The following is a 24943-nucleotide window of genomic DNA, read 5'->3' on the forward strand; positions in this document are numbered from 1 at the left end:
AAGAGCGTAGTCACAGTCACCCTGCTACATTCCTGTTTGCCAGCTCTGGTGCCCCATGGTGCTGCTGAACACATGCCGCTGCCAGATCACATCCAAGTGACAGCACACACAGCCTCATGTTAAAGCTGCTCTGAGGGTGTTCAGCTTTCCCTTGGCACCAAAGCAGCCAGATTTCAATTCCATGTTTACACCCATGTCCTCCCTTCTCCAGAAACCAGAGCCTTGCCTGGCAGCTGCAGTGCCCATGGACAAGAGTGAGGAGCTGCTGCTGGCGGGACATCACGATCTGCCTGCTGAGCTGCTGGAGCAGGGCACGGCTGCACATGGCACTGGGCAGGATGATGACTTCTACGTCAAAATTGAATTTAAAAAAGTAAGACTCATTCAAAGTTGGTCTTAAGAGGTTCAGATCATTATATTTATTTTGATGTCTGGAAGAGGCTGCTCTTGGAGTTGTTCCCTCAGGCCAGCTTAACTCTTAAGCCTACAGTCCTCCTAGCGGGCTCAGGGGCAGTATTGGAGCTCAGTGAGATTGGTGCTGCCATTCCCTGCTTTCAGGTACAGTTGTGGCCTTGAAGGGTTTGATTCCTGCCTGCTTGTGATGCTGGTTGGCAGCTGCCCAGAGGAAAGCTGAAACTGAGGGCGTGCAGTCACATCATACCCAGAGTCATACTCAGACCACACCAAAAGACCTGAGGGTGGAAGAGATCAAATCAGTCAGAAACCTGGAAAAGGGGAAAAAAAAAAAAGCTTTGTATCAGAGGTGGCTGTGGCAATCCCAGTGCCTGGGGGTGGCAGGCGCTGCCCAGGAGGGGTTGATGTACTTATCCTTTCTCTTTTGTTTTCAGGCAGTTTTTTTGAGCATCTGGGAGGTAAAAACGGTTAATCCAAATTACCTGGGGTGGTTGGCAAAGGCTTAATGGCTGTGGTAGTGTGTGCCCAACCTTGCCTGGGGATTAGTCCAGCTTGGAGCAGAAATACTGGCTGGGCAGATAAGTGAGCAGGGGAGACAGCGGAAGTTTATGATGAGGTTCACACAGAGGTTTTGGGAGCTGTTGGCTGTGGAACCCCTTGCACTTAGTTATTTGTTTCACACTTCACAAAGTTCTTAATAGAAGTTTGGTATGGGGAAATGTGCATCTGTATTTAAAGTAAACCAGAACCCTCTTCCAAGGATATCTTTAGAGGTGTTTTGACAAAGCTTTGGTGCTCAGACTCCTATGTCAAGATGTGGCACATCTCTTCTGTTCATGGCCAACTTGTACCCCAGATAAAACCCATTTCACAGGTGGGTCATCCCAGTGAGGTCTGTAGGGATCACACAGAGGCCCTGCCTCCAGTGAAGTGCATGTTGCTGGGGGAAGATGGGGAACTTAACTGCAGCCATGCTGATGCTGCTCCCTTCCATTGTCTCTCAGGTCTGTGATGGGTTGGTGAAGGACTCGAGCCTGCCTGAGCCTCCTGGGAGGCCACATACTGAATACCAGCCTCCCATCAAACTCTGGGCTGGTGTTGACCAAGAGGAAACCAGGAAGCAGGTCTGTCCAGGGGAGCCAAGCCCTTGTGGTTTTCTTTGAAAGGGATTGGGTGTTGGGAATGCTGTTGGCTCAAATAAGAAGCCTCAGAGGAGCTTTGATGTGTGAAACCCCTACTGGGTTTAGTTTGTCAGCTTCGATGGTGTCTCAGCTCTGGGGCAAAGCTACCAGGTTATTTTTTAAAATCTGTCCTGACTAAGTGCAACTGTTACCTACTCCTCCTACAAAATCTGGGATCTCAATAACACCAAAAGTTTGAAGGAGAAACAGGCTCCATTCATTCTACCTGGCAAAACCAAAGGGCGCTTGCTGTAGTTGTAGGGAGCCCAAGAAGCTGCCAAAAATGCTTTAAAAAAAACTAAAAGAAAGAAAGAACAAAGCCAACTTATCTTGTTTAGATACAAGGCTGGAATATAAAGGTTCCTCTGATTTTGGGGATAGCCTCAAGCCCAGCCTGCAGGCCTGATGCCGAGTGGATGATGCCACAGTGAGGGCTTCCAGCCTGTGTCTGGGACACTTTGGCTCGTGCTTATCTGGATGATACAGAGTGATGATGTTTGTCTTGGATGCCTAAAGCCAATGACTTTTATTTTCCTGCTTCCTCCTGCCATGAAGAGGAACATCTCCCTCTCCTGTCACCTTTTTTGCAGCTTGCAACATGAAACTGAACAATTTGCATGCTTTTCGTTCCTTAAAAGTGTCTTCCAACCAACTGATCCCAAATATGGTTGTGGTTTCTCGCCAGTGTGACAACAGCTGGGGCTTCTCAGGCTGCTCCTTCTAACCCTGCCTTTCCCTTTCCCCTTGCTTTTTATCTCCTTGGCTCTGATCCATCCAAGATAACTGGTTTTGCAGCACTCTTCTCTGCCTGGGTTTTTTCCATCCGGTTTTCTTCACTGGCAGCCTGGTGATCTCTCCTTGTCCTCCTCTATCTCCAGCTGTGCTGGGCTCTTTCCACTGAGTGAGGTGGACAAACTCAGCCCAAAGGTTTTGGCATTCATGAGGAAAAAAAATCTATGCATTAAACTTTTGGGAGTCGTGGAGCTCAAACTATCTTTGTACCCCACAGCAGGAGGGCTTTTGATGTGAGCTTTAGCCAGGAGGTTTCCCTGCCCTTGCAGCATCAGTGGGATCAGCCAAAGCCCAGACACTAAACCCTGAGTATCCATATGGGAATTCTTCCCTGCAGGGCCCCTGGATTTGTCTCAGCAGTGGTTTTGCCACCTCTGTGGTTCTCCCGCATGTAGAGAGTCCAGCTTGGTGTCATACGTTCATCTTTTGGAGGAGGTACAGGATTCCAGTGAGCTGCAGGGGAGCACCAGTGTCCAGGTGGATCCAAATTCAAGTGGGCTGAAGTTGGAATTGGCTCTTTTTCTTTCAGCAAAGTGAGAATTTCGGAGTTTGCCAGGTGGCAGAGCTTCCATCTGTAGGAAGCTTCAGTGGAGGGATGCTGGTGCAAAGCTCTCCAATGCTTCGAGATGACTTGGTCTTTCCTACCTCAGTGCCACCTCTCCAGCTTCCCAGTCCTGGGTCACGTGCACTTGGAGATGTTTGAGGGTCTTTTAGGGAACGAGCAAGATTCCATCCTCTAGAAATTAAGCTGAACACTGATACTGCTCGATATTTATCCCAGACATCCTTCCCAAATGTCCTTCTGTTCTTCTCCGAAGCGGCAGAGCGAATTCCTGCGGTGCCGGCGCCTCTTCATGGCCGTGGAACGGGAGCGAGTGAGGGAACAGCAGCGGCAGCGAGAGAGGCAGCAGAGAGTTGCCCAGTGAGTCTGTGCAGCTGGTGGGGTCACCTCCTCCATCAGGACAGGGTCCTTCAGAAGGTTGAAAAAGTCTTACGAGCTTGTCTGGTGTAAACCAGGCACTGACCTGTAAACCCCCCTGGGGTGGGATTCACACAACCAGCCCCTCAAGAGAGACCCTTGGGCCATGTTGAGTCCTTTAGCACTTCTCTATCTGGTTTTCAAGTCCCTGTGCAGCTTGTTTAGGAGTTGGGAGCCAAAACATGGGGCTGGGAGAGGTGCAACTTCCCAAACCATGACTCTGGGAACCCAAGCCTGTGTTTAGAAACTTTGGGGTGAGGTCACATTATTATGGTTAAGCTGTGATTATCCCTGGCATTTTTAGTATCAAACCCTTCACCCTCACAGCCATAAAAACTTATACAGTGTAATAAAATGATGTCTAGGCATTTGTTCCAGAGTTGAACACTTGGTATCTGTGTGAAAGTATCACTTGTGCTGGGGGTTTCTCAGCTTCTCCCGTGAAGGGGTTCATTAAGGAGGAGCTCTGCAAATTCACAGCAAAATAGGAAAGATCCTCTCATTTTTGTTTTTTCCCCTGGTTTTGAATGAACTGACCTAAATCTGACCATCCTGGCTCTTCCACGATCAGGCTTTGGGGGAGCGGGACAGGCACCCCAGGGCAGGATTTTCATGGGCATTTTTCTGGGAAAAACTGCTCCTCCAGCCACATCCTGACATTCCAATGGCACTTGGGAGCTTTGGAGAGCTTGTCCTACCCTGGGAATGCTGGCAAGGCTCCAGGGACTTCCTAGTTAGTGTGATACCTTTTTATTATTTTTTTTCCCTTGGAGTGTGTGCAGAGGAGAGCTGGGTGAGCTCTTCTGAAGAGAATTGCGGGGTGTAAAGCTGCGAGTTGGCCTTGGGCTCAGTTTCTGGAGCAGATTTATGGTGCTGTACTTAAGGTTCTACATTTCATGTAAAAAACATTGCCAAGTTTGTAACTCAACCAGAGAAGTTCGACTTCAGCACTTTCCTTCTGGATGTAAAGATTTGACCCCCTACATGAAGTAAGGTCTGAAATGTCCCATGGCACTGCCTTCCCCTGGCTTCTTCCCAGCCTTGATTACGGTTTAAATGCCCCCTGGCAAGGAGTGGCCTGGGACACATTGTTGCATTTGGGAATAAAATGTCAGCTACGTTGGTGTAAAGTCTTTGTGCTTTGCAATTGCTGCTGCTGCTTGGTGGGAATTACACAACCCAGGTCCCACTGAAGGGCTGGAGGGCCGTGTAGGTGCAAGGGAGATTGAGGAAATAGAGGAAAACTTGGTTAAAAGTACATCTTAAATCCTGTTTTGGAGTAAAGTTGGGATCCTTGGAGTGTCTGTGCTGTATCCAGCCCTGTCACGCTTCCCTGTGCTGGAAGCTGCTTACAGAAGGATCCAAGCTGCCTCAGAAGCAATGGGAAGCTGAGGTGTTGGTCCTTTCTGGTGGGTATTGAACAGTCCAGCCTACATGCTTGGTTTAAGGACGGAAGCGCAGCTCTGGGGAACTGGAGATGGCAGGAGCACGTGTGGATGTGATGCAGGAAGGAACTGAAAGAGGAGGTGCATGATGGTGAGAAAACAGGCAGGCAGGAAGAGTTTGAGGGCAGGAGAGCATTCACAGGCTGCTGTTGCCATATAGGGGGAAGAATCGAGGCTTGGGAAGCTCTTTTGACCATTTTATGTTTAAAGCAAATATATTTATTTATATTTATTTAATGCTGTGATTAATACAGAATTCCTTTTGCCTTTGAAAGCAGCTGCATCATCCATATTCCTGTGCCCTGACCTCACAGCTGGGGACCAGCCAGGAATGGAGATTGGGATGGGGAAGCTCGTTCTCTAAGCACGTGTGTTTCTGCAGGATTAAGAGGGAGAAGGAGAATCTGCGCCGGCAAGAGGAGCAGAGGATGCAAGACATGGCTGAGCAGAGAGAACTCTCCCCAGGAGAAGGAACCTGGGAAGCCCTGGCCCAGCTTCAGCTGGAGGAGAGGAGAGTGAGGGACAGAAGGCAGCGGGATAAGGAGCACACAAGGTACAGGCAGTCTGCGCTCCCCGTGCAGAGCCGGGTGTCACTGGCAGAGGTGAATGCTTGATCCCTTGCAGGTATGTGGAAGCTCTGAGAGCCCAGATGAGGGAGAAAATCAAACTCTCTAACATCGACTTGCCCCCGCTCTGTTCCTGTGGGTCTGATTTCTGGGATTCCCACCCAGATACCTGTGCCAATAACTGCGTCTTCTACAAAAACCACAAAGGTAGGAGCGCCTGCTTCCAGAGAGGAGACATCTGGGTCTGATTACACAGGGAGAAATCAAACCAGAAGAGGTTTTCCCATGCCCCTGGGCCGCTGTGCAGAGATGCTCCTCCAAATATGCTCTGGAGAGGGCAAGTCAGGGGCTTTGCTGCTTGACCCAGCCTCTGTCCTTTAGGGAGTGTAGTGGCATCCTCAGCAAGGCACCAGCCCCTACAATGTGTTAAATAACACAGCCGTGACACGGTGACGTGTGGCTGGGGACACAACCATGAGGAAAATGCTGCGAAGCATCTCATTAGGGGCACAGAGCCCTCTGCCTTAAATGCTGAATCTTCTGCTGGGAGGATGCACAAAGGTGTGTGGAAGGGGCCTTCCTTAGGTGATGGAGTGCTCTGACCTTGAGCACAGCTTGGGAATGTAGCTGGCTGGGCAACCAGAAGTCATCCAGGAGGGAAAATGGAGACATTGGGGTTCATAAAATAATCTTTGGCTTGTGTACTGCTTTATAATCGGGAGCGTGCCGAGTGTGCAAACAGGTGTGTGGAAAACTACAGGCATGTCCATTTACCTTAAACCCCAATTGCTGTGTCTCTGCTCTGGTGAAAGACTAGAGCCAAGCCCAGTTTCGGGCTGTAAGTGCAACTCTGGTGCCCTCACACCGTTTCTGTGTCCCTGTCCCGCTCAGCCTACAGCCAGGCGCTGCACTCGGTGATCTCCTCCTGTGCCCATGCAGCCACACGGCCTCTCCGGGACTTGGCTGCTCTCTGTGCCCGCTCGGGGAAGCGTCTGTGACCGAGGCAGCTCCGTATCCCAGCGACTGCTGTGAGTAGGGAGCGGGGCTGTGCCGTGTCCTGCCTGTCCCTCCACACCAGCTGCCAGGACCATGTCACCTTTCCTCTCCTGGTTTGTGTGCTCCAGTTTGTGCTGTGCCTCTCCCACTCTGCTCCAGGTGTGCAGTTGGGCGATGGTCGAGGTGAAGGAGACGACTGTTCTGTGGGGTTGGTTTATGGCAGGCACTTGCATTCCAGCATTTGACTGTGGAATAAACTGTTTTCAAGGTTTGTTTGTCTCATTTGAAGTGTGAAAGGAGGAGAAATGAGGTGCCAGGGGTCAGTATCTCTTAGGGGAGGATTTCTAACCTTTCCCTGCTCCCTTCTCTCCGTTTTCCTAGGGCTTCTGCCAGCCCTTGCCACTTGGATCCCTTTCTAGAACCTCCTTCTTTTCTGTGTGAGGACCTCTTTTCCAGTAACACCCACACAGCTTCCTACCTGACCCATGCTCCCATAGCCTCTACTTTGCTGCAGAAAGGAGCATTTTCCTAGTAAAAAAACCCTGCAGCCCTTTGCAGGGGTGACTGGAGCAAGATGGGTTTTCCCAAAACTGCCTGTGGTGGGGTAACGTGGTCCTGGGCAGAGGTTACTCCATACCCTGTCATTAATATTTACTCCTTGCTGGCTGCCCTCTCCAATATTAACCGTGGCAGGAAGGATGGGTGGCCGAGCGTGCCGGATCATTTCTTTTCCCCGTTCCCATCCCATTGGGCACAAAGCAAACCCACCCCCGGTCCCGAGGTGGCACAGAGGCACAGAGCCAGGGACTGCTCCTCGGTTCCCCCTCGGGAATCATTCACTGAGGGATCCGTGCTGGCTGATGCTGCCGCTTGCGTCACGGGAAGGTGCTGCGGTCCTAATTCAGGGTGTTGGAGTGGGTGCAGAAAGGGCAGGATCTGCCCTGTGACGGGGCAGGGAAGCAAAGGGCTAAAGCTGCAAATGGGTTTTATGTAACTGATTTCACCTCTCGGGCAGATGAGGACAAGCAGTTCTTTGGCAGGACCCCAAGGGCTTGCTCAGGCCCTGGGGACCCCTGTTCCTACCTCTCTGGAGGGATCCCCAAAGGGGCTGTGGGCTGATTTGGGGCTTAGTTAAAGGAATAAATAAAGCAGCTGCTGTGCCTCATCGTCGATCTGCCCCTAGCAGGATCAACGGGATGCTTTGAAAGGGGCGGGGGGGTGAGAGGAGGTCTCCCCAAATCCCTGACAGTGACCCCAAAGCATGTCTGGAGTAGTTCAGAGAAGGCTGGTCGAGGGTTGCTGGGAATGGGAGTGGTAAAGTTAAATCCAGTTTTTTCTGCTGGAAAAAGCAGCATCTGGGGAAGCTCACAGAGCCCCGGGGGAGATACGAACCGGGCTGCTCGGTCCCTTCGGGGCTTTGCCGCCTCCCGCTGCCCAGCGCGGCCGTTCTCTCGTTCCAGCCGGATTTGAAGGGGATTTTTGTTTTAGGGGGAGCGAGGACAGCCCGGTTCACCCGTCGCTGCCGGGGCTGTGCCCGGGCAGGGCCGGAAAAAAAACTCCCCCGGGACAGCCGGTGAGCGGGATCGGGGAGCGGGATGGGGGGGACGGCAGCGGGATCGGGACTGGTCCTGGACGTAGGGACCGGCACGGGAATCGGGACCGGCTCGGGACAAAGGGACCGGCGCCGGGATCGGGACTGTCACCGGGATCGAGACTGGCACCGGGATAGGGACTGACATCGGGCAGAGAGGGTATCGGCACCGGGATAGGGACAGTCTCTGGAACGGGGCTCACTCTTTCGTGGACCAGCACTGGAATAGAGACTGGCCCTGGACACAGGAGCCGACACCAGGATGGGGACCAGAACCGGTGCAGCGATCAGCCCTGGGTTAGGGAGGAGGGGGTGTCATTCCACTGGGGACTGGCAACCACTGGAAGTGGAATTGGAATAGAGACTGGCCCTGGGCATAGGGACTGGCGCTGGGATGGAGACTGACCCTGGACCAACGGACTGGCACCGGCATGGGGGCCAGCACTGGGACCAACGCCAGACTGGAGACCACTTGTCTGGGGACTGACACTGGGACGGGAACCAGACTTGGATTGGCAGGTCACTTCTTGTGGGAACCGGCACCAGGATGGGGACAAGACCTGGGGTGGGGACCTGCACAGGATTGGGGGCCACTCACCCAGGGCCCAGCATCGCCCTCAGGCACCGGACCCACTGTGAAATGGGGTCAGCCCACAACAATTGCAGCTCAGGGCTTTGAACTCGGCCCTGGAGTGGGGGGGAACCCCGAGATGGGCAGCAGCACCCGCCAGCCTCCAGATGTCTCAGGCCCTCAGGCTCAAAGTTCAGTGTGATGTGGCCAACACAGAGACCTTGCCGGCCGCCTTCTCTTTTGACGAGGTGATGGGCCCTCTGCCCATTTAATTTCAATTAATATTTGGATTTTTTGGAAGCCCATTGCCAAGCACTCCCCCTGGTTTTCCATCAGCTGGAATTTTCTCTGCCAGAACACATAGAGTAAAAAGAAAAAAACCCAACACCCGAGTGTCTGGCCCAGGCAGGCACTGCACGACAAGTTTATCTTCCCCTTCCCTACCGTGGCCTCTCTGCTCCTGTTGGATCAGCCCTGCAGTCACTAGCAGTGATTTTGGGTGGTTTATTCATTTTTTGGGGTGGGAAGCAGCAGTTTCTCAGCCACAGTGCAGCCTTGGAGCCGGCACCCCAGCACAGGGGGTTGCCCTGGATTTGCAGGGTGCCCGTCATTGCTGCAGCTCCAGGGAGAAGTGAAACTGCAAACAGCAGCAGGATGGGCCAAAACCACCAAAAAAAAGGTTGTTGTTTTTTTCTAAACTTGGAGCAACCCCGTGACATGTCTGTGTGCTGCAGCTGCCTCTGATCACTTGCATCCTCTGTGCTGCCATAAAACCCTTCCTGAAGGCAGGATAGCTCCTTCAGAGATGCCCATCTTACTCCAGAAAGCGCTAGATCCTACTTGGGATTCTCCAGGCTTTATCTATCAGCTTTGATGGGAGCAGCATCCCCATTTCCTGAGCCCACACTCCCCCATTTCCCTGCATTTAATCCAAGCAAAGAGGAGGAAATGGCTATTTGGTGGAGGAAGGGGAGCTGGTATTGCCTCGGGCATCCCACCTCCTGCGTTTTTTTTTTCCAGCGTATCTTTGATTAACCCCGGGGGTGATGATGAATCAGCGCAGTTTCCACTCATGACACCAGGAAGGCACTTGCTCACCCCGATGTAACTGCTTGAGGAGCTGGAAACTCTGCTTTATGCTCCTCACAAAACTCAGCTGATCTTTTTAAGCCGCGTCCTGGGCTTTGGGGGGGCTGTTCACTTTCTGACCAGCTCAGCTGAGCTGGTTTGGGTCACCAATCCAGTAGAAGAGTCCCGTTGGGTGCCGAGGCCACCCATCCCTGTCCCACAAACCCTGACTGCTTCCTTCCTCCCACAGCTATCGGGGGCTGACTCTGGTACTGACCTTCCTCTCCTACACCAGCTACCACCTCTCCCGAAAACCCATCAGCATCGTCAAGGTGAGCTCCAGCCTCACCACAGCTGTGGGGACAGGGAACCTGGAGAGGACACAAGAGGGAGGGGGGTGCTGACAGCACCTCAATTTCACCCCCTCTCTCTCTCTCTCTGCAGAGCCAGCTGCACCCCAACTGCTCAGCCTTGGGCCTGAACCCCCACAATGACTCCAACAGCAGCACATGGTGCTGCTGGGCCCCCTTTGGTAAGGCTGAGCCCTCCCAAGCACCCCAAAACTCACACTCGTGGCAGCTGAGCTGGGCTCCCCCATTCCCTAAAACCAGGCCATGGCTGGGGTTTGGCAGGGGGCCAGCTGCTCGTTAGGCACCCGGAGGTGATTAAGTGGTGAGTGTCTGTCCTGTGCCCCTGGGCCAAAGGGCAGCATCGGGTGGTGAAATCCAGGACAGGACCAGGTGCCAATGCTGATGGCACCTGGCCATGCTGCCAGAACCCCCCATGGAGATGAGGCTTTTGGGAGTGGGGGACAAGACCAAGCCAGCAGCCATGGGGAGGGGACACAAGGTGGGGGCCAGGCTGAGGTGGCCCTAATAAACCATCGCAATAATAGTAACCCCCATCTTGTTTTCCAGATGGGGACAACTACAAGGAGCTTTTTGGGGCGCTGGATAATGCCTTCCTGGTGGCCTACGCCATCGGGATGTTTATCAGGTACCCAGGGCCTCCCTCCACACACCAGTTTGCACCAGTCTGCCGGAAACTGGTTTCCACTGGGATGGGGTCATGCTAATGGGAAAGCAGCCAGGGATCCGCTCAGGATTCGGGTACTGGCTCAGTGTGATAATGCCCATTGGTGGCATCACCCGTGACAGCTTCTGTTGTGCTCTTCCCTCTCTCTGCAGCGGCATTTTTGGGGAGCGCCTCCCTCTGCGCTATTACCTGTCGGGGGGAATGGTGCTGAGTGGGCTCTTCACTGCACTTTTCGGCCTCGGCTACTTCTGGGACATCCATGTCCTCTGGTACTTCATCGTTGTGCAGGTGTGTTGTGCTGGAGGATATCCAGGCTTTATCACTATCATATCCCAGTTTTCCAGTGGTCTTCAGGGATTAGGGTGGCCCTGTTTCTGAGCGGGGGATCACTGAGCATTTCCATTCCCCGCAAAACCTGGCTGTGCGTGGTGTGGGCGTCGAAACCACCGGGTGTGCCCATCTCCGAGCAGTGCGGGCAGCTGGTTTGGCAACACCAGCCACTCCCAGTTTAGCCATGGGAATGATGCAAATGGCTCCAGGACTGCCCCAGCAGGGAAAAAAACAAACAAACCCAGTGTTTTCTTAACAGCTTTGGAATAGGGGTGGCTATTTTTGAGCCCAGTTGCCCAAAACAGTGCAGGGCTCCGTGGCTGTAGTTGGTGCTTGCTGGGTGATGCTCCCCATCTCTTGCCAGGTCTGCAATGGGCTGGTGCAGACGACTGGCTGGCCTGCGGTCGTGGCATGCGTTGGAAACTGGTTTGGGAAAGGAAAGTGAGTTCTTCTCCATGTGTCCCATGCCAGTCCTGGTCCCTGTTGACCCTGGCAGCCCCCCCAGTGACACTGACCCGGCTGTGTCCCCACCAGGAGAGGTTTGATCATGGGCATCTGGAACTCGCACACCTCCGTCGGCAACATCTTAGGGTCGCTCATCGCCGGCGCCTGGGTTTCCTCTGCCTGGGGCCTGTCCTTCGTTGTGCCCGGCATCATCATCACCACCGTGGGCATCATCTGCTTCTTCTTCCTCGTGGAGTGTGAGTGCTGTGATCTGAGGCACAGCAGACAACTGCTGTAATAGATACAGTTTTCCACCTTGCCCATCTCGAAGCATTTTTGGCAACCCCAAATACTTATTTTCAACCTATGGCTATCAGGGATGTGGATCTGACCACCATGGGGATGCTCAGCATCCTCTGGGGTCGTCCAGGCAGGCTCATCCCCTGTACCAGTCACTCCTGAGCCTGTCTTTCTAGGAAATATCTGGGAAGTCCTTTGGGTTTTTACTGGGGAAGAGAGCACCCAGAGACGCAGCGTACACCTGGAGGCTCCCAGCCCCTGCGAGATGCTGGAGGGAGAGCAGGTGGAGTGGGGTTGGTCCAGGCTCTCACAGGGCATTCCTTCTCCCTGCAGATCCTGAAGATGTTGACTGCAGTCCACCTCTGCATCACGTGAGTCGCACAGATTCCCAACGGGCTTGTCCTGGGCTGGGTGTCACTCAGGGTGCAACTGGGTCATCAGGCTGTAATGGCAGGAATTGGAGCAATGTTCAGTTGTCACAGGGGATGGCTGTTGCTCTTCCACTGTGAGCATCCTCTGGGTCATGCCCCAGATCCAATGTTTCAGCCTCCTCCAGCTGTGACAGCCACTTCTCCTGCTTTTGGCTTTCTTTTAGATGGCTCATGACGAGGATCCTGGAGGAGTGACCATCAGTGAGAAGGATCCTGAAGCAGTCACCTCCAACGAGGGCCCACTCAGCCTCTCAGGCCAGAGCAGTGTGGATCACTCCCACAGCCCCAAGGAGCCAGCTGAGGAGCCCGAAGCCATCAGCTTCCTTGGGGCACTTCGGATACCTGTGAGTGCTGCAAAGCCAGAGCAGCTCAGATGATCAAAAGGTGTCCACAGGGCAGAAAATGGGCAAAACCCACCATCCGGAGGAGGCTGGGAGGAGGAGGCTCCTCTGATGTCTCCTCCTCTCCTCCCAGGGGGTGGTGGAGTTCTCCCTGTGCCTGCTCTTTGCAAAACTGGTGAGCTACACCTTCCTCTACTGGCTGCCCCTCTACATTGTCAACGTCGGTGAGTTTTAGGGACAGCGAGGCGGGAGCGAGCCTTGCGAAAGAAGCATCTCCTCACTCTTCTCTTCCCTTCTCCCTCATAGCTCATTTCGGTGCCAAGGAAGCCGGGGACCTGTCGACCCTCTTTGATGTTGGGGGTATTTTAGGTTCGTCAACATACCCAGGTGGAGGGGGTGGATCAGGGATGATTTAGGGACAATCCTGGCCTTGACCAGCCTTGGCTGGTCCCCCCCTACAGGCAACACCATCTCTTTCCCCAGAGAGGTTTATTCAGTGTTCACAGCACTCAGGCAGCAAACACCCCTCAATTTTATTTTGGCATCCATTTGTTTTGATGACCATCACAGCCTCTTTCCTCAGGTCTCACTTGCTCAGGCACTTCTCCCTACACTTTGCAAGTATGGAAGAGACCAGAGCTGCATGGAAGTGCTGAGAAACCATCTGTAGGGAGGAAGTGGAAGGGATAAATCAAAGCTCTTCACTCTGATATTATTGTGTTTAACCTTGGGGATGTACTGGTCAGAAGATGGGGGATGAAGGAGCATCACGCTGCATTTGGGGCCAAAGCAGGGCAAAGCTCTGCCTTTGGGGTGGTGTGACTGACACCTGTGACTCTTTCTTGTAGGGGGGATCTTTGCTGGCCTCATCTCTGACTACACTGGCGGCAGGGCCACCACGTGCTGCGTGATGCTGGTGGTCGCCGCTCCCATGGTGAGCTGTCACGCGGGCCCCAAACCTGTCACGAGGGGTTGCCATCCTCCGGCTCCTTTGAGTCACAGCTGCCTTCCTTTTCCCGGGATAAGCTGGTCATGCGCTCGGCTGAGATGAGAGCTGGGATTGATTCATGCTCCCAGATGTTCCTGGGAGGGATGTCCAGCTCTAGGGGCTGGGAGGGGATTACAGAGACCGTGACAACTAAAAAAACCCTGTAGGTTTTTTTTTTCCCATCCTGCCATAACTCTGCTCAAAGCCTTGGGGGTCCCACTGAGCCGGTCCAGCTTTTGTCTCTTTGATTTTCATCCCAAAAGCCCCCATGCCAATGGCCTCATGCTCTGCTGGAGCTTGGCCTGGACGTCCTTCCCAAGCACCTGCACAGAGCTCATTTGGCTTTGCTTCCACAACGGGGCTAATTAGCTGTAATCCAGTCCTGGCTGGCTCGGGGATGGGAGCCTTGCTGGAGCACGCTGGGAAGCAGAGGGGCTGGGTCACATCCACAGCCCCGATAGCACCATGGGGGCAAATTAGTGTCTGGCTGCAGCCATGGGAGGCAGCAGAGCCTCGGTGGCCATAAATCGTGGCAGCACCTCTGTTTGCCAGCTGCCAGGTATTTCATCGGTGGGATGCAGACGTCAGGGGTGCACTCAGCCCCCCAGCCCAGCTGGCGCTTGGCACCAGCAGTAATTCAGGTCCCCACATTCTCCATCCCATCCCCAGGGTACTGCTGCAAGGAAATGGCTTGGTAGAACAGCTGGAATAGCCACAACTGCTTCTCCTTGTGTCTCTTTTCCAGCTGTTCCTGTATAACCACATCGGTCAGAACGGCATTGGCACATCAATAGGTAAGGAGCTCCGTGGTGCAGCCTGCTCCTGTCACTGGTGATGGAAGATACTGTGGATTCACCTGCCTTTATTCCTCCTCCTGAGCCAGGCTCCTAGGCTGAATTTGGGGGAGGGTGGTGTTGGATGAGTGTTCACTGCCTGCTGGGTGGGATCTCCATGGGAAAATGAAGATGCACAGGAGATGGATGCGTGGCACAGCTGGGGATGATGGATCCAATGTCCTGCTGCTCCCTGCACCTAAAGATTTAATTTCTTCCCGGGTACCTCTGCAGCGATGCTGATCATCTGTGGTGCTCTGGTTAATGGGCCCTACGCGCTCATCACAACAGCGGTGTCGGCAGATTTGGTAAGAGGTGCACCTCAGACCCCGCCACGCTGCCCTTGCACACCCAGAGGCTGTTCCCTCTTTCCCAGAGGGATGTTTTGCTGGGATTTTTGCATTTTACTTTTGTTTTCCAATGCCTCTGAAGCCCAGTGGAGAAGGGCAGAGCTCTCACACCTGGTGCTGCGCTCTGCGCCCTCCCTTAAACACGGGGGTTTTTCCTGTTGCTTTTTCACCTTGGCCACACGACTGTGTTTCAGTTTTGCTGCATCTCCCTCTGAGCACAAGCAGAGTGGAAATATTTGGTGACAAATCCCCTGGGAATTTCTGCCCGCTGTTGGCGATCCGGGTTTTGCCATGGTTTGGCTGCAGGCAGCATTTGAGTTTGGTCTTCCCATCTGTGGCTGGGTCTGACACATGGAAAGTGCTGCCTGGGACATCGGCTTCACTCTGGGACTTGCCAGCTGTGCATCCCAAAGCTGCTTTTGCTCCTTATGTTTTATTCCTCCATCCCTACAGGGAACCCATGAATCTCTCAAAGGAAATGCCAAAGCCCTTTCGACTGTCACAGCCATCATCGACGGCACGGGATCCGTTGGTGTGTATGGCCAGGGGATGCTGGTTCCTGGGTGTCTTGGTGCCCTCTCAAGGAGGGGAACAGGGGCTAATGTGGCTCATGTGCCCTCGCAGGTGCTGCACTGGGGCCGCTGCTCGCTGGGCTCATCTCTCCCACGGGCTGGAATAATGTCTTTTACATGTTGATAGCTGCTGATGTCCTGGCTTGTCTGGTAGGTCTCTCCTCAGTAGGACTCCTTTCTCTACCCTGGGGTTTCACACACTCCCTTTTAGCTGCCTGCTCACTTGTGGAGGGTACAGATGGTTCTCAGAAGACATCTGGGCACAGGGCAAACTGCAAAGGCCTGTATCGACTCCAAACCTCTGCCTTCACTTGGCTTTTCCCAACAACGTCCTCCTCGCACAGATTTAGTTCATAGGCTCTTTGCTAGGAAGAGCTGTAGAGTTGATCTCCTGGTGATGGAAATACTCATGCCAAGGCTGGAGGCTGCAGTGCCACCAGCCTTGCAGTGATCCTCCACCCTTCCTCTTGCAGCTCCTTGCTCGTGTGGTGGTCAAAGAGGCCCGTGGCTGGTGTGGCTACATGGCGAGGAAGAGAGGGTACGTAGTTACCAACCTGGGGCAGCCTCTGGTCCCACGATGCCAAAACACGGCGTCATTGCCACTCCAGAAAGATGTTTGTTATCCCTTGCTGTTGCTGCTGCATCTTCACGTGGGCATCGCCCCGGGCTTCGCCAAGCCGTCTGCCTGATGTCTCGCTCCTGTGGCCACAGAGACATTTCCACCCTGAGCCAAGGCAGCACCTGGGGGATTTTAGCCATCTGCACCTCAAAAAACACTTGGGGTGCTAAACACACCGTCCTTGTGTCTTTGTAGCTCTAGTGTGCAGCTAACAGAGTCAGTGATGGATGGGAAATAGCTTGGTGTAAGTATCTCCACTTGAGCCCTGAGGATTAAATGCAAACACAAGCCTGATTCGTTCTGATTCCGAGTTTCACTTTGCAGGCTCAGCCTAGAAATAGCCACTCCCCCAATCATTTAGGGCCCAGATCAAGATCTGGGAATCAAAGGGTCAAATTGCAATGGCTGGGGAAGAGTCCGGGAGGGTGGTGGGGTGGGAAGAAGTGGGGAGAGGGGGATGTGGCTGGGCAGTGCATCCTTGTCTCCGGCTGACTTAGGAGATGTTAGCCCAGATGCCCAATCGATTGGGATTGATTAATGCACTTGAAATGGCTGAATTTAAAGGCTTTGCCCACCTGTGCTACTGAGCTTGATTACATGCAGCCAGGGCTCACTAATCAAATCTGCAGCCGAATCACTGCAGCGAGTGTATAAATAATCTCCAAATCAGCACTGGCCTGGCTCTGATTGCCACCCACCCTCCATGTGACACCTAGAGGAAGGGGCCACAGCCTCTCCTGGCAGTGGGGCTGCCACACCCCGACCCCCTGCGAACATTTCGTCCCTTATGTCTTGTGTTTGCAGGTGAAAGACCAATAGTCTGGGCCTCGTGCTGCGGTAAGTGCGGCCCAAATCTCCTTCTCCGGCTGCCGGTGGAGGGCTGTCGGGCTCCGCTCTCTTGTACCGGGGCTGGTTAGGATGAGGACTGTCCTGGAGGGGTTGATAGCATCTGTGTTTGCACCAAATTCCAGCTGGTTTCTGCTGGGGGAAGCAGCTGGCTCGGTTTGTGGAACTACTGCAATGTCTTTAGGGCTTTGGGGAGCGTCTCTGGAGCAGCTTGCAGAGAAGAGGCACAAATGCCGTAGGATTTTTAGGCATATTTCAGCTTTGGCCAGAGACAAAACAGTATCTGGATCTCCTCCTTGTGCCTGCTTCTCCTCCTTGTGGTGCAGATGGGGCAGAGCTGTTTTCCCTTCCCATCTCTGGCAGCATCGCCGTGTCCACCATCGATCCCAACGCTGCTCTCCGCGCTCAGCCGCTCGCTTCTCTCCTCTCCCCGCAGGTTTAAGGAGTTTTGACGTGCCCCCTGCGAGCCGCCCCAAGCCCAGAGGGAGGAGAGAGGCTGGGGCACACCGGGAGCGCGTCTGGGCAAAGCTGCAGCCCAGCCTCGGGCACGGCCCCGGGGGCTCACTGCCACCATAGGTTTGCTTCCAACGGAGGCAGGGGCGAGGAGCAGTCAAAGGGCCCTGGCCAAACGGTTTTCGGGGTCAATTCTTCACCATCGGCGATTTTATTAATAAAAACGTGCAAAACCTGTGTGGCCACTCTGTGCCATGTCCTGACTGGGCTCAGCCCCCCTCACAGTGATCACACACCCCTCTTCTTGCTTTTCTCCATGTGCAGTCTCTTGTTTGTGAGCCTGCCCCATCCAGATGCTTGGTATTCCAGGGTCTGCATCAGGAGGATGATGCCAAATCACTTCAGGCACTGCCTCACCAACAAAGTGCTGCTTATTCTACACAGAGATCATCCCTGGGCTGAGCTCAAATTAAGCTGGGTTTACTCCTTGACTCGTCCCACTGAAAAAAACACCGAACCCAACGTTTTTCCTGATTATTAACATTCCAAAATCACACCATTTAGCTCCAGAAGAGGAACATGCATCAACCCCCACGCCATGGTGACCTGTCCACACACCGTGGCTGCTCTCGGTCCGGTGCGGGCGGCCGATGATCTTCGTTAGACACTTCCTAATTAGGAGGGGCCCCAGGAGGTGCCGCTGGCTGCCAGCCCTGCAGGCTCCTGGGCAGGGATGGGCTCAGAGGCCCCCCCAGTGTCACTTGACTGAAGCCAGGGCCAGCTGTGCAGCCAGCTGTGTGCTCCGGGGGGGGCCCGACCCGCAGAGCTTCGACCCCGATATTTTAGGCCCCAGCATTCTCCCAGTCACTCCCAGTTCTCCCCAGTTGCTTTCAGCATGAGTCCAGTTGCTCACAGCCACTCCCAGTCAATCCCAATATGATTCCAGTCACTCCCAGTGTGATCCCAGTCTCTCACAGCATGGACCGAGCTGCTCCCACTGTGACCCCAGTATGATCCCAGTTGCCGCCAGCATGGTTCCAGTTATTCCCAGTTCCTCCCAGTATGGTCCCAGTTGCCCCTAGAATAGTCCCAGTCCCTCCTGACATGGTCCCCTTTACACCCAGTTGCCCCTAGTGTGGTCCCAGTTGCCCCCAGCTGTTCCCAGTATGGTTTCAGTCAGCCCCAGTATGGTTACAGATGCTCCCAGTATATCCCAGTTGCCCTCAGCATGCTTGTAGTCATTCCCAGGGACTCCCAGTCACCCCAGTAATGTTCTAGATACCTCAGAATGATCCCAGTCTTTCCCAGTTACTCCCAGTTACCTCCAGGACAATCCCAGTTTCTGTCAGTTGCCCAAAGTGTGGTCCCAGTTGCTCCCAGTATGATCCCAGTTGCAGTCTCAGTCCCCTCAGCATGGTTCCAGTACCTTCAGTTGATCCCAGTTGCTCCCAATGTGTCCACATTTTCCTCCCAACGTGGGCCCAGCAGCTCTCAGGGATGTGATTCCAGTCCCTCGCCATCCGGGGATCGTGCCTGGGCAGGCTCCGGCTCTGTGCCCAGGGCGGAGCAGTGCCTGGTGCCAGGTGTATGCCTGGGATAAATTGGAGCTCCAATTGACTTCACCTCCTCGGATCTTGACCTGGGGAGAAAACATCTGGGCCTGATGTGATTTTATTAAGTGCTGATTTCATCAGCAAAGGGGAAAAAGGCGGGGGGGGGAAGGAGGAAGCTCGCTAGCCTGTTGGATCAACTCCCTGTAAACCCCTGAAGGTGATGGAGTGGCACAGGGGAACAGGCAGCTTGGAGAGCTGCAGCTGCAGGTTTGAGGTGGCCAAAGAGTGATGGCCTTCAATCCTCTCTGCTCTGACCAGTGGTGCTCAATGGGCCTTGGAAACTCCCTGGTTGCTTGGGAAAAAAAGCAGGAAAAATGATGGAGCAGGCAGAGAAAAATACCATCCCCAACTGCCCTTTTTCCCAGGAAAATATCAATCCTGCTGGGCTAAACCCTGATGGAGCCAGAGGGAGAGGTGTCACGCCAAGGTCTGTCCTCAGCAGAGCCGCAGGGCTGAGCCTGCAGTGTCCCCAGGCCACTGGCTCGTGGCACATGTGGCCTCTGAGGGCACAAGGACCTCGCTCCCAGCAGAGATCCGTGTGCTGGGCTGGGAATGGCTCTTCCAGTGCACGTGTGATGGAGTTTTCACATTGCTTAGTGACCGTTCTCTTGTGGGGGGCCTTGAAATACATGTTCAAGAAAAAAATCCCAGAAGTCCTGACACACATGGGGGCTTTTTGTAACAGCAAGCTGGTTTGGGGTTTTTTTTCCCCCGCTTTCTTCCTTTTTTTTTTTTTTGCCTTTCCCCCCTCCTGCTTCTTCTTTCAGCTGCTTACAATTTTTCCGGGACAAATTTAGGCCTGGGCCATGTCCCACTTATGTTTGGAAAGTCTGAACAGCCTCGGCTCTGCTGCCAGGAGCGAGGAGAAAGGGCACACAGCCCATGGCAGTTTTAAGCTTAAAATAAAAAGAGCCAAATGCCAAAGAAAACTCCAGATCTCACTGAGCTTTGGAATTGAGGGGTGAGCGGGAAGGCAGAGAGTGGATCCCCTGCGTTTGCCTTAGCCAAAAAACTGTTTAAATGGAGCTGAGATCCTCTGGGAGGAGTCTGGAAGGCAACTTGCCTTGTTCCTCCTCTGCTGGATAAGGGGCCGCTGCTTTTCCTCCACCACGAGCCCCTTGGGCACTGCATGGCAGCGAGGGGCTGTGCGAGCCCTGAGAGCAGGGACACGTGTCCACCTCTGTTCTGTGATGGGACAAATCCACCTGAAATGGGCTCTTTAGGTTTGATTTGGGCTCTTTAGGTTTGATTTGGGCTCTTTAGGCTTGGGTTTTTCTCCAGGTGACCTCACAGTCCCCCAGCACAGCAACGCCGTTCGCCAGGAGGCAGATTGGGAAGAGGTTGCACACACAGATTTTGGAGGAATGCCACTGGTCTGCTGGGAAGGTGAAGAGGTGGCTGGGGCACGGTCTGTAATTACCTATGCAAGGAGCAGCTGGCAAAGGCTGAAGGGCTTTTTAATTAGCAGCCAAAGGCAAATCAGGATCCAACAGCAGGGAAGCTGAAGTCAGCAAAGTCAAGGTGGAAATCTGAGGGCAGTTTTTCCAGTGAGGGTAATTAAGTGCCAGCAGAGAGCAGCGTGAGACATGAGGAATTGCCGTCATCCAAGGACTTTAAATCAAGGAGAGGAGTTTCCCTTGCAGAAACTCGTGCTCCCTCCACGTCTGCTTTGGCACTGCTCCCTGCCTGGCCTCAGGCAGGAGGGAGCAGCTGCCCTCGGGCTGGTGAGCCTGGATCTGGCTGGGCACCGGCATCCTGGTGAAGGAGCATCCCTGCTCATTTCTGACCAGCCAGGCAGAGAATTTAGGGGGGAAAACGGGCTGGTTTTCCACCTGACCTGAAAACAGCCGGTCTGCCCTCATCCTGGCACACATGGGATCTTTTAGTGCTGAGATTCAGCCCGATTTTTTGCCTGCATGGGGCTTGCACCTCGGGACACGGCAGATCTGGCTCTCTCATCCTGCAAGAGGAAGGCTGGATAAGTTTGGGCTGGAGCGGGGCTCCTTGACCCAAAGGAGATCCCAAAGAACATCCTCCGAGGTCCCAAAACCCTCACCAGCAACTGAGAGGTTGGGGTTTAAGACAAACCTGCCCTCCTGTGGCACATTAATTCCAAAATAAAGGATCAGGCTGCTAGACGGAGGCAGATGTGCCAGCAAGAGGTTATCTTCCAGGAGCTGGAGGTTTGAGATGGGGATGGAAGCAAAAAATCACCATTTGGGGCTGGTTGGGAAGCAGCTCTGGCTCATACCAATTCCTTGACGTGGTCTTTCCTTTTCCAAAAATAAACTGGAACCGTTCGGAAAGCCCCTGTGTGGGGAGGAGCAGAACTCCCCAGAATAAATAAATACAGAGAGCCCAGCTTGAGCTCATCCAGCTGGTTGTTCCCCACTGCCAAGGGTTGAGAAGGATGAGGATGGAGCTTGAAATGTCTTGGTGGGGGTGAGAGCACATGAGGCCCTTTCCTCAGTTAATGGGATTTTTTGGAAAATTCTGAAATGGCCTCCTTGAGCAGGAGCTACCACGTCTCTCTTGCAGCATGGCTTTCTGCTCTCCCCAAAATAACTCCTGCACTATCAGCTTTTGATTCATTTTAGTCACAAACAGTTTAAGGGGTCAGAAAAAGCCCTTATTTGGGTTTAACTACAGTGCAAAATGGGGAGAAGTTTCACGTTTCTGCTTTTAGGGTTGGGTTTTTAGTGCCCCAGCTGCTCTTGCTGTGCTTTCCCTCCCATTCGTTGGACCGAAGCCCTGGTGAAACGCCGCCGTGGCCTCACTGAGGCTCCCCAAACCATCCCACAAAAGTGGGGATAACGACACGGCAGGCACAGAGCTGGAGCTGCCAGACAAACTCCGTGTTCATAAACATTATTAAGATGCTGAATTAAATATGAATTTTGTTTCAGGCGTAACATCAAAATCACCAAGAGACCCCAATGTGCTTGTGTTGCATAAACGCTCGGCGTGCTCCTTAACACAATTTTTCGGCTCCCTTGGACACAGGCATCGGGACGGGAAGGGATTGAGCAGTTTGGAAAGCCGAGATGCCTCTTCTCTGCTTTTTTTGGGACTGTGCTTGCATTTTTTAGCTGACTGAGTTAGTGCTCTGGGGTGCTGGGGCATTTTCTGCTGGGGAAGCATCACCTCCATGCCCACTGGCTCTGCCTTATCAATCTTTCACGTCCTGAAAAACTGTTTGGTGACTGACAGCTGTCAGGACAGGGCTGGGAAAAGCCAGTCGGTTCTTTAATTTACTGGCTTCAGTTCAAAATGAAAAAAAAAAAATCCGTAAAATGAGTAAAATAATAAAAATCTAAGTTTCTGCCTCAAGTTTTTGGCTGTATTGACCCTGACTGCTGCTCTGTTTCAGCAGGGCTGTTCCCCTGGCTTCCCCCAAAAATAGGGACAAAAATGGGATTCAACCCCATAGCAAAACATAGTGTTTTCTCCCCCAGGAGGGAAAGGAGGGACAGGGAAGGCATTGGGGTTGACCAGCAGCTGTAGCAGGATCTGTGCTAGAATCAAGCAATGGTTTGAACTTTTAGGGTAGCAGCAACTGTGAGCCTTTGGCAGCGCCCAGGGTGACACCTCAGGGTCCTTCCCAGGCAGGAAACACTCAGGTATCAGCAAGGGGTTTTTCCATGGCTGGCAGGACTCGGCACAGGGGGGGTGAGACACAGCTTTTCCCTCACTCTTGGGAGGGCAGCTTTCCATTTGCTGTTCCGGTATCATTTTGCACATTATTCACTCCCCACTCCAAAGCCCCCGAGTTCCAGTCCAAGGGGCCATCCCAAACAATCCACAGCCACACACTGATGTTTGTTTGGCTTTTTTTTCCTCAAACCCCCACGTCTGCCCCAGAAAAAGGCAGTTCTCATGGGCACTGTCCCCACAGCATGGCCAAATGTGACATCCCTGTAGAATAAATAAAGCCTGAGTCAGGGATTTCTCCAAGAGTTTTATTAAACCACAGTGAAAAAGGAGCAGGAAGGAACTGTCTCTTGTGGGTAACAGTAACAAACCACGTGGGTTCAGTTCAATGCACTGGATCAGGAGCAGCACCAAGTGCCTGCATCTCAGCTCTCCTGTAAAAGAGAGCAGGATTCAGGGGTTCACACACCTTTGCAGGTGCAGAGGTTTGAACCCCCTGGGGAAGAACGGGCTCGTGCTCAGACCAAACTTTGCTTCTGTAGATGAAGCAAAGACTTCACTTGCTTTGCTGGCTCTTTCTGAGCTCAGAAAAACCATCGTGGTCACCTCCAGAACAGTCTCGTGGTCTCTGGTTTATTCCCACGAAATCAGGATTTCCTCTGTGCAGAGACTGCTGTCTCTAGCTGCTGTGGAGCGGCTTGGCATACACAGGTTCCATGAGGTGGTAAATCAGGAGCAGGAACAGGCACCCAAGGAAGACCAGGCTCATCACAGCCAGGAGGATGAAGCGGCCAATGAAGAAGGTGTCCACAATCTGCAGGGAAGAGAAACACAAAGATCCCAGCACATCACAGCCCCCATCTGCTCCAGGAGCCTGGAGGGAGCACACCATGTCCTGGAAAAGAGAACCTCTGGGCTCCCCCAGGTTTCCCTCCTTGCTTTTCATCCCCGGCACGAGCACTCTCTGTGGGATGCACGGTGTGCGACAAATGAGCACAAGAATCCCTGCAAAAAGCTACTGGGAATGTTAATATGGAGCAGCACTGCACTGAGCAGAGGGAAGAGACAGGAGTCAAGGCCTGAAGCAGTTCTCCCCAGCCACAAACCTCCAGCCCTGATTGCCTTTTAGAAGGGAGATAGTGAGAAAAGAAAAAAAAACAAAGCCAAAACAAAAAGCTGTGGTAGCTAGGCAAGACACAAAGAGCAGCCCACAGCGAGGAGGCTGCTTATGAAATCCCCCTCTCTGCTCCCAAGACCCCCCAGAGCTCCGCTCAGCCCCGGCTCGGCTTTATCCATCGCATTAGCTCAGCCCTGGTGCTGCTGCAGAGAGTCTCTGGTGAGCGAAGCGCCAGCTCCTTCTGCACGTTTCACTTTTTAATTAGCCAATTAGCAGAGTTTTGGTGCAGAAAGCCCAGGTCATGTATTATTGATAGGCAGGGCAGGTCCAGTCCAATTGAAGATCCGTAAAAAAATAAGCTTTCCAATTCCATTTGCCTCCCAGGCAACAAACATGCGCTGGGCTGCCCTTCATCTCACTCCTAACCTTCACACAAGCGGGTCAGATGTGACACAGAGAGAAGAAAAGAACACTGTAAGTATCTTTTAGTAGAGATTTACACAGAGCAAGAACCAGAAGAGCAATAATTAACATGCATTAATAATAGAACAGAGGAAACGACACCTGAAAGGCCACAAAACTTTGTGTATTCAAAGCCCAAAGAGCTCTGGGAGGGCTCAAGGTGGCAGCTCAGACAGCCTGATCCAAAAACTGGGGGAGATCCCTGTGCATGACAATGCAGGTGGCTTCATGCTCGAGCATGGCAATAACCTACAAGAGAGCTAAAGAGCTGTTATTGGGCTTTAATCAGAAAACAGAGCTGGGGGAAAAGTGAAAGGCTGCAGAATTGGAAGGAAAACTATAAGGAAAGGGAAAGGCAGAGAGGGAGCAGAGGCTGCTGGAGCTGGGAGTGCAATCCCTGCACAGAGCCCCCGGGGATGGGAGGAAGGCAGCCGACAGAACCCCATGGGTCTGATGAACAGTGTGTAAATCAGCAATTTAGTTAGAGAAATTAATAGTTACCAGCTCCGTGAGCAACACGGCCTCTTCCAGCGGGAGAGGTGCCCGAGAACAGGAGAACAGCCGCAGGAGAGCAAAAAGGCAGCACGGGGCAATGCCCCGGGCATCGGGGATGGTGCCGGGGCTACCTCTGAGGTGGAAGTCCATTCCCGGGGCCTCAGGGCATCCTTGCGGCCTATCCCTGGGCTAAAGAACCATTCCCAGGAGGGCTTCTCGATGGCCACTGGGGCCCATCCCTGGGTCAATGACCCATCTGGGGCCATTCCCAAGGTAAAGGTCCATCCCCGGGGCCTCAGGGCAGCAGCTGGGGCCATGCGTTGGTCTCCAGGGGCAACCCCTGAGTCCTCAGGGCACCCTGGGAGCCAATCCAGGCCCATCCCCGGGGCCTCGGGGGGCCCCCGGGGCACGGCTCCTCCCTCCCCGGGACCGCCTGGCCGCCGATGCCCACGCTCCCCTC

At 53.5% G+C, this 24943-nt stretch overlaps 3 protein-coding genes and 1 long non-coding RNA gene across 9 annotated transcripts in view; 3 read left to right on the top strand and 1 right to left on the bottom strand.

Moving 5' to 3' along the window:
• Positions 1–205, top strand: part of LOC108447695 — a 1919-nt gene extending 1714 nt beyond the window's left edge. Inside the window, exon 3 of the long non-coding RNA XR_001863359.1 lies at positions 4–205. This is a non-coding gene — a long non-coding RNA (uncharacterized LOC108447695). The remainder of the gene's footprint in view (positions 1–3) is intronic.
• The window catches only part of CCDC15 (coiled-coil domain containing 15), a 13592-nt gene extending 6948 nt beyond the window's left edge, over positions 1–6644 (top strand). Inside the window, exons 5-11 of one of the 5 annotated variants that reach the window (XR_001863357.1) lie at positions 212–373; positions 1419–1538; positions 3206–3309; positions 5194–5364; positions 5436–5584; positions 5759–5938; positions 6269–6360. Coding sequence is in view for 3 of the 5 variants with exons in the window: in XM_017738490.1 (XP_017593979.1) it covers positions 212–373; positions 1419–1538; positions 3206–3309; positions 5194–5364; positions 5436–5584; positions 6269–6375 (813 nt within the window). In the remaining 2 variants the exon portion in view is untranslated. Of the gene's footprint in view, positions 1–211; positions 374–1418; positions 1539–3205; positions 3310–5193; positions 5365–5435; positions 5585–5758 lie in introns of all 5 variants that reach the window. The other 4 variants (XR_001863356.1, XM_017738491.1, XM_017738490.1 and 1 more) reach the window with 4 other exon arrangements.
• Positions 6548–17390, top strand: SLC37A2 (solute carrier family 37 member 2). The gene is made up of 21 exons (XM_017738350.1): positions 6548–6556; positions 7648–7946; positions 9854–9935; positions 10048–10135; positions 10521–10599; positions 10791–10926; positions 11333–11409; positions 11503–11669; positions 12046–12083; positions 12308–12487; positions 12618–12708; positions 12791–12853; positions 13333–13418; positions 14218–14266; positions 14540–14613; positions 15109–15187; positions 15280–15377; positions 15701–15765; positions 16042–16090; positions 16651–16683; positions 17129–17390. The coding sequence occupies exons 1-19, from the start codon at positions 6548–6550 to the stop codon at positions 16082–16084; spliced, it is 1803 nt and encodes a 600-aa protein (XP_017593839.1). The 3' UTR covers positions 16085–16090; positions 16651–16683; positions 17129–17390.
• A 5306-nt stretch (positions 17391–22696) lies between these two features.
• On the bottom strand, positions 22697–24937 carry TMEM218 (transmembrane protein 218). Of its 2 annotated transcripts, none has more exons than XR_001863385.1 (2): positions 24091–24483; positions 22697–23223 (listed from the first exon to the last, which is right to left on the bottom strand). XR_001863385.1 is itself a non-coding variant. In XM_008636894.2 (2 exons), the coding sequence occupies exons 1-2, from the start codon at positions 24631–24633 to the stop codon at positions 23089–23091; spliced, it is 279 nt and encodes a 92-aa protein (XP_008635116.2). In that variant the 5' UTR covers positions 24634–24937; the 3' UTR covers positions 22697–23088. The 2 variants fall into 2 exon arrangements, 1 of the variants encoding a protein (XP_008635116.2); XM_008636894.2 differs by lacking the exon at positions 24091–24483 and adding an exon at positions 24490–24937.
• Positions 24938–24943: the final 6 nt, after the last annotated feature.

Source organism: Corvus brachyrhynchos, unplaced genomic scaffold, assembly GCF_000691975.1.
Source record: "Corvus brachyrhynchos isolate BGI_N302 unplaced genomic scaffold, ASM69197v1 scaffold46, whole genome shotgun sequence".
Taxonomy (NCBI): domain Eukaryota; kingdom Metazoa; phylum Chordata; class Aves; order Passeriformes; family Corvidae; genus Corvus; species Corvus brachyrhynchos.

Excerpts from the sequence above, each read along its gene's own strand:
- SLC37A2 (XM_017738350.1), top strand. Across the intron at positions 14,614-15,108 it reads CAGCGGTGTCGGCAGATTTG|GGAACCCATGAATCTCTCAA; the intron begins GTAAGAGGTGCA and ends CCATCCCTACAG. Across the intron at positions 15,378-15,700 it reads CTGATGTCCTGGCTTGTCTG|CTCCTTGCTCGTGTGGTGGT; the intron begins GTAGGTCTCTCC and ends TTCCTCTTGCAG.
- TMEM218 (XM_008636894.2), bottom strand. The coding sequence starts at position 24,633 with ATGGACTTCCACCTCAGAGGTAGCCCCGGCACCATCCCCGATGCCCGG. Across the intron at positions 23,224-24,489 it reads CCGTGTTGCTCACGGAGCTG|ATTGTGGACACCTTCTTCAT; the intron begins GTAACTATTAAT and ends TCTTCCCTGCAG.